We start from the raw sequence: 7,892 nt of genomic DNA on the forward strand, positions 1-7,892 counted from the left end.
CATAGCTCTTTCTTCAGTTCCTAACTTCCTATTATACCGCCTGGGCCTCCTCAATGTCCCTGCCTTGAAAGCCCTCTTCATCTGGTTTAGTTGGGACACAACATTTTAGATTTTTCGAAATGCCATGTTGTTCATGTGTCTGTCTTCTTACTTGGATAAAGTAGAATTCTGTGGATAGATTCTAAAGGATCTTCCGTTCCCCAAGAAGATTTGTTTTCTTCTATTTCACATCACGTCTCTCCCCATATGTTACAAAATGTTTTCTTTTTTTTTAAACTAATCTCACTGTCAAAGTTCCAACCCTATTCTTCTGATCATCATTCATTCGCTCTTCCTTTCATCCTTTTTACTCATAGATATTCATCAAGAAAGCGGAGTGAACGTGAGCCCCACCCCGAACTCATCCCTCGTAGCAATACCTCAGACACCAACCGACCGTTCAGCAGAGCAGAACGGAGCCTTGGCAGCAGCCCTCCAGACCCTCCCTGGCATAGTGGCTTCCTGCTAATGAGTTTTCCCCCCAGTGTGGCTCAAGGGTGCCACTCACGGGCTAGATCTTGCTACTGCAGGGTTGAAAAGAAACGAAAACGAGATGGAGGAGACAGCCTGCTCATGGATGATTGACTGGTCGAGAACTTCTTCGCAGAAGGGCCTGGAATGCACGACATGACACGCAAAAATTGATTCACAGTTGACGCTGTATCTAGTGAAAAAGAAATCTGTATTTATATGTACATAAGGCGTTATGTTGAAAACACTGGTAATTGTCAAACAGCTAGGGCGAGATTGCCTTGCTCCCTTTGATGAGGTTCTGACAATGAAATCGCTGCTTTCAAATCAAAGACTTGGCCTTTTTTCTTTAATTTTTTTTTGTCAGACACAGATTTCTCCCCGGGCTGGTATTCATACTGGAACAGTTCACTGTCTGGATCATTTTACTCAAGGCTGTCCCACAAATATACTCTAGAAATAACCCTGTATGTGGATATATGCATATAAATGTACACACAATCATATGAATGATCTCTCTAAGTGTGTTGATATGTATATATAAATGCAGTTTTTGTACCAAACAGACAGTCAGGAAGCTGCAGTAGGCTTGTAGTCTTGGGAAATAGACGTATAGCCGAGAATGTGCACAAAACATGTTGTGTGTTTCCACTATAAGTCTTAAAGACAGGAGAAAGCTGGAGCCTATATAGTAAGAATAAAATGCATCTGTTTTGGTTTGAGATTTGATGGATCATCTTTGCAAACATTGCCCCACCCGTCATTTGTTGGTTATCAATTTGCCTTAATGTGACATGAGCAAGCCCGTTTTGCGGGATAAATCAATGTGTGCAAAGAGCAGATGCAACAGCTGTGATTGCATTAAGGATTCGAGACAGACCGAAAGATGGGCATCTTGATAGAGGAACAGGAAACATCAATCTTACAAATTTCTCGATCTGTTTTCTGTCTGGGCACATAAAATGTAAACCTGCTCCACTGAATGGACAGTAGTACCCCGAACAGATTAAATCAAACAGAAAGATGTAGCAGCAACCAAAACACAGAATCATATTCCCACACCCATACCTCTGACCTTCTCAAAGAGTTACTCATCAATCACCGTGGCTTGAAACTACTGATAACTGGTGTTTTTTTTTGTTTTGTTTTATTATTATTATTTAAATTCTTTATTTTTGTTGAACAAATCAGTGAAGGTAATTTGTTGTCCCCTGGTGGCCACCTAGTATACACCCACTGTGGCTATAAGAGCTGGAGCCACACTCTACACTGACTGGTTGCAGTGGAGTGTTCCACTCTTAACATGGGACTGACACAGCACTAACTTTTCTATGGAATGTTTTTCCTTCCATTTTTATTTTCCCCTTCTATCACTTTTCCACACACTTGGTTAATATGATTTCAAATGTCATTGTTTTCAGACAGACACTGTGCACCACCTCCACCTAATAGCTGCACCCCCCCCCCGCACCCCCCCTCCAATTACAATGTAGAGTTTGGCTTACTGTGTTGTTGGTGGGACTGGCTGGTATGGCAGCAAGAACCTCAACGCCTGTTGTTGAATTCACACCGTAAAATCCTGGGTGTTCATTTAACTCACTGAGCGTGTACAAATTTAAGAAGAACATTTGTAAACTCTGAGTTACAAATGGATAAATGAACACTGAGGATTTTACTGTGCAATGTGGCAAACGATAGCTTCCGTTGAGTTGTGAGCACACATTGGTCAAGAGAGTTTTACCTATGCTAGCGTTTTACTTATGCTAGCCAAAACTGGGGGCTGTGCCAAACATACTTTGTCTCCAGATACTCATTTGAGGTGGTCAGTGTGCTTTGTACAACCTAGGTACATGGACATGGAAGAGTATGGGCAATAGTGCAACAATTGGGTAATGAAATGAACTGTGGGCCTACCCCATGATTCTCTAACCTGCCTATACCAAGAAAAATACAGAGGTCTTTCTTGTAAGATGCACTGGAATGCATTGCTATTATCTTGTGTTGTATTTTGTATCATTTAGATAAACTATATTTAATGATGTTACCTTCTATCCAATCTGTGAATTGTAATAAAGACAGAATTTGAAATGGACATTTGATAATGGAGTATTGTTATTAAAGTACTTATATATACTTCGGCCATTTTACTCCACCACAATTATTTGAAAACTTTATACTGGTTAGGCCTACTTTGTAGATTTTGATTATTATCACTAAACATACATTAACCACTTCAGCCCTATAAACATTTCCGCCATTTGAAAATAGCAGATCTACAAGCTCACAATGCGTTGCCGCGCGATGCATTGTGAGCTTGTAGATCTGCTATGTTCAGTGGCCACTCTTCGTGACGTCACCGCGCGCGCCCATTGCAGGCTGCTTTGCGGTGAGATCAAAGGGAAATAAAACATTATTCCTAATAGGGTAAAGTATAAGTGATGAATGCGCAGAGTGCCATGAGACAGAAAACGCAGAGCATATTCTAATACAATGTAGGAAATGCAGGGAAGAGGGGAATAGATTAATGAAGAGCGCAGCTGAGGCAGGGAGACAGTGGAGCCTATTAGGTATACTGGGGACAACGGAAGACGGGGTGAAGGACACACAAAAAGCAGTAGTGGAATTTTTGAAGGAGATAGTTTCACAGGGTCTAGGCAGGGTGCAGTGCTATCACTAAAAAGTCACACTATAAATTAGATTAACGGATGAATGGAATAGATAAGTGTAGGGAGTCAGACTACATACTCCGGTACAGTAGGTGGCGGTAAAAGCAAGCGGTTGCGACCCGCCATAAATCCAAAAAAGAAGAAGAAGAAGAGATCAGAGGGACAGCGCGAACAGCGACCAGCTTCGCCTCACACACACACACAGCTCCGTTTAATTGTTTGGAAGTAAAAATGACTGTTAAAAAGTTAACTAAACAAGTCATAATGTAACATTATTCCACATGGACGTCGAGTAGAGTTAACAATGTTAACCAGGGAGGTGACAAGCTTTTAAAACCCTAAAACAAGAGAATTATCTCCAAGCAGGTGAGTTTACAGGTTGTTAGCTTGGCTAATTAAGTGCTTAGAATTAAAGGTATTGATGGAATTGCGAGTAATTTCACAATTGCAACTAGTAGGATGTGTGAAGTGAATATATAATATATGTTTTTTTGAGCTGTGTTTGTGATGCTGACACACATTGACTGATTGAAATTTTTATTAGGCAAAACAATGTAAAACATCACAATTACATGTATAATACTTTGTCTAAAAGGCCCCCTCTAAATCAATACATATTGTAGCCTACCTGTAGAAAGTACTAATGAAGTACAAATAATTACATCCACATCCTTAATTCTCACATTGTGCTCATTTAGTACACAACTGCACTGTAATGTACATGAAGTGCTGATGCTTTATTACCATGTAGTAGTAGGCTACTGTACTTAAGATACTTTCCCATAGATCACTGAATCAGAATACAACTTCTGTTTAAAGTGTTGTTTAATGAAGCTTTTGTAATATCCTAATGGGCAGATTAAGCTGCATATAACTGACAAATGTGTCAGACAATGTGTCTGGTGGCTCTCTCTGTCACATGTGGGTCACATGGGGGTCCGCATTCCTCTAGTCAAGTGCACAAAGTGGTTGTGTGATTACTGCTTTGCACTGACTTACTGACTGGTGGCTACATGGCACTCTGTGGGGTGCTACAGAAAGAAACCTTCATGCAGTGATGGAAGAAGTACGCCATTTTTTTTACTTAGGTAAAAGTATACCCTATTGTATGAATAGTCTGTTACAAGTACAAGTTCGGTATTCAAAATTCACTTGAGTAAAAGTACAAACGTATTGGCATCAAAATGTGCTTAAAGTACCAAAAATGAAAGTAGGCTACTCATTTAGCAGAATGTCCCATTTCACGAGTTTCAATTTTTTTTTGAAACTCGTTCAAACGTTTGAAAATAGCCAAAAAATCTACAGGCTCACAATGCGTTGCATCGCTACACATTGTGAGCTTGTAGATCTGCTATTTTCAAATGGCCAAAATATATAGGGTGGTTAGTGGTTAGTGTATTTGTAATAATAATCCAAATCTACAAAGTAACTATAGTAAAAAAAAAAGTGTTCATATTCAAGTGTTCAAGTTTTGTGGAGTAAAATTACAACATTTTCCTCTGAGGTGTAGTGGGCAGAACTTAAGTAAAAGTATTGAAAATTGTACTTAAGTACAGTACTTGACCACATGTACTTGGTTACTTCACCACTGCCTTCATGCTGGTATAAAATTGTTTTCACATTTCATGAGCAATAGCAGACAACAGGCAGCCCAGCGAATTATTCTGTACATTATTTACATAAAATATCTCACGCAGGCTATTGTCCAAATAGAAGATGTACCCCCACCTGAAGACTATGCTTACTGTATATAGGCTACTTTTATTGGTGGTGAAAGTGCATGGCAGGCAGTGAGTGTTTCACAACATGCAATAACAACATTAATATCAACAAAAATATATATATACTTTTTAATTAACAAAATGTCCTCTAAGTGCAATATTTAGAGGTAGGGCAAGTGATATTCGTTAAAATAAGCGTTACTACCGGTATATATTCTTACAGTAATCATAGAGTGTTTGTTCAGTAACAGGAGTCTCCCTGTCTCCCCATCTCTTTGATAAACAGAAAAGGCATAGCATTTTCAGGTTGGGATACCAATTTTGTCCAATTAGGAGAGAGAAGTCATATAGGATACAGCAGTGGTTCTCAACCTTTTCATGCCACGGCCCACGACCCCCCAAAATAATCATATTTGAACTGGGGACCCCCACCCTGACAAGCACTTGGGAATTATAGGAGTTGAGGCATTCAATTTTGTTGAATGGTTCCACAACTAAACATTGTGAAAATAGCAGATCTACAAGCTCACAACGCCTTGCGTTTTTATAGTCTAGTTTGTTGATTACTTTTGATGCAGTAATGTTTTTTTTTTCTATTTAATTTCTATTTCTATATATTTTTTTTGTATTAAAAAGGTCTTAGAAGTCCTTAAATTGTCACTTTACAGTCATCTGGGGACCCCCCCAAGATCATGTGGGGACCCCCGGGGGGTCCCGACCCACAGGTTGAGAGCCACTGGGATAGGCCTACAGAATAAACAAGTGAAATTGGAAGTGATGACACAAAGAAATGAGCTGGCAGAATTGGAACTGGAAGTTCCAGTTCCAATTTTGTCTGCTCACTATTTTGTGTGTTCCAGTTCCAATGAAGCTGATAAATGACCTACTCTCTCCTGATTGGCTGAGAATTTGCAACCCACTTGAAAATGTATTTTCTGTTTATTAAAAAGCTGGAGATATGGGGGGGGGGCTGTTATGAACACAGCACACTCTATCTATAGCAATTAATACTATCAGAATATAGTGCTTTAACCTGTAAAACAAAACACTTTTTGTTTTAACCAAAAAATATCACTTAGGCAGCAGGCTACCGCTACCTTTAAGGATGTCGCCTGCACAAAATTATTACAAATATGCACCTGTAACATTTAGATTACACACTGTCAGAGTGCACTTTAATGTACCACACAAATCTTTATTTATTAGCTTTTATAGTAATATACTCGTCATTATTGTATATAAGGTGGCTTGTCGGGGACCGCTCATAATTCCGAACTCCCATTACTCAGTGCAGTTCTTAAATAGCCATTGATCATCTTCTGGCCCACCATCTAATTGCAGTGGTGAAAAAGGTGCTCAAAGTTTTTACGTAAAAGTATCAATACTGCAATGCAGATATACTCTGTTACAAGTAAAAGTCCAGTTACTTAAGTAAAAGTACAAAAGTATTGGTATCACAATGAACTTAAAATACCAAAAGTAGATGCAGAATGTCCCAATTCACAAGTTTTGAAATGTATAAAATGTATAAAAATCTTTTGAAAATAGTATATCTAAAAGCTCACAATGCATTGCATGGGCGAGGCATTGTGAGCTTGTAGATCTGCTATTTTCAAATGGTCGTATGTAATGTAAATGTAGCCTATATAGGGCAGCAGAAGTGGTTGTTGTAATAATAATCAAAATCTACAAAGTAGGCTAACTATAAGTAACTCAAGTTTTCAAATAATTGTAGTGGAGTAAAAGTCCAATATTTGCCTCTGAGATGTAATGGAGTAGAAGTAAAAGTGCTGAAATTTGGAAATACTCCTGTAAAGTAAAAAATAGCTCACAATTGTACAGTCAAGTACAGTACTTGAGTAAATGTAGTTACTTTCCACCACTGCTTAAGGCCCATCATCTAATGGCTAGACAATAAATGGAATAGGCTAGGCTTACATTTTGATTCAATACATTAATATCCCTGAGCCCTGGGGTGATCACTAAATGTATCTAAACGGAACTTGCATAATATATGACACAGCAAATAAAATATGTGGTGCATGCGTGCTAAAAATGTAAAAGAAAGGTGGGAATGGATAAATTGGGTGGATTTCAAATTTCCATAGCGATTTTCAATCTAAGATCTTAGTTCAGAACACAGTGGATTGTTATGAGATGATTACTGAGCAACGTTATTGACCGGTTCATTCATTTTCTTGATGGGCTTTTAATGAACCTGATTAATCAGGATCAATCTCAGTCAAATGGGGGGATTTCAAGTGTCATCCAATGTTGCCAGATGTTGTGAGAGAAACAAGCAACCAGGTCTATGAAAACAAGCCCAAAAGAAGCGAGCTCCTTCCCTAAACATAATACATTGGCTATTTGAAAATAGCAGATCTTCAAGCTCACATCGTGTCGCATCGTGACGTGTTGTGAGCTTGTAGATCTGCTATTTTCAAAAAAACATTTTAACAACACAAATCTTGTATGGGGGGGGTCCCTGGTCGCCCCCCCCCCCAACTGTTTACTGTACATAATTTTCTTTTTGATTACTACTCTTTTATATGATGTTTTTGCACTAAACATCTAATGACAGACACATTTTGTCTTTCATTAAATGTTTCAATGAATTGAATACATTACATATGGACAAGGCATAGTGCTTTCTTGGGTTTATTTAATCCTTTTAGCAGACCTGGTATTGAACTGTACTTTCTGTGCTTTTTTGCAAACTGTTAATAAAGTATTCAATCAATCAATCAATCAATCAATCAATCAATCAATTTTTACAAGCGACTTCACAGAAAAAACAAGCCCAAAGTTGCATATAATAAGCTGACATGGCAACACTGCTCCTCTGTCATTTCCAGTCTCTCACCAACAGCCAATGAGCCGCCGCTTCCTCTTCCAGCTGGACGAATCATCGCCGTCCACGAGGTTCAGATTAGGGGGCGGTGACCGTTTATTTTGAGGAGCGCGTCGCGTAGCCAATGAACGTCTGCCAGTCGAG

The 7,892-nt window shown here is 38.9% G+C and overlaps 1 protein-coding gene across 1 annotated transcript in view; it reads left to right on the top strand.

Moving 5' to 3' along the window:
• mgat4b (alpha-1,3-mannosyl-glycoprotein 4-beta-N-acetylglucosaminyltransferase B) overlaps nt 1-2,594 on the top strand; it is a 163,973-nt gene extending 161,379 nt beyond the window's left edge. The window contains exon 15 of the mRNA XM_084041090.1: nt 357-2,594. Coding sequence (XP_083897216.1) covers nt 357-380 — 24 coding nt within the window. The 3' untranslated portion in view covers nt 381-2,594. The remainder of the gene's footprint in view (nt 1-356) is intronic.
• Nucleotides 2,595-7,892: the final 5,298 nt, after the last annotated feature.

Source organism: Gymnoscopelus microlampas (assembly GCF_963454915.1).
Source record: "Gymnoscopelus microlampas genome assembly, chromosome: 18".
In the NCBI taxonomy this organism is placed as follows: Eukaryota; Metazoa; Chordata; class Actinopteri; order Myctophiformes; family Myctophidae; genus Gymnoscopelus; species Gymnoscopelus microlampas.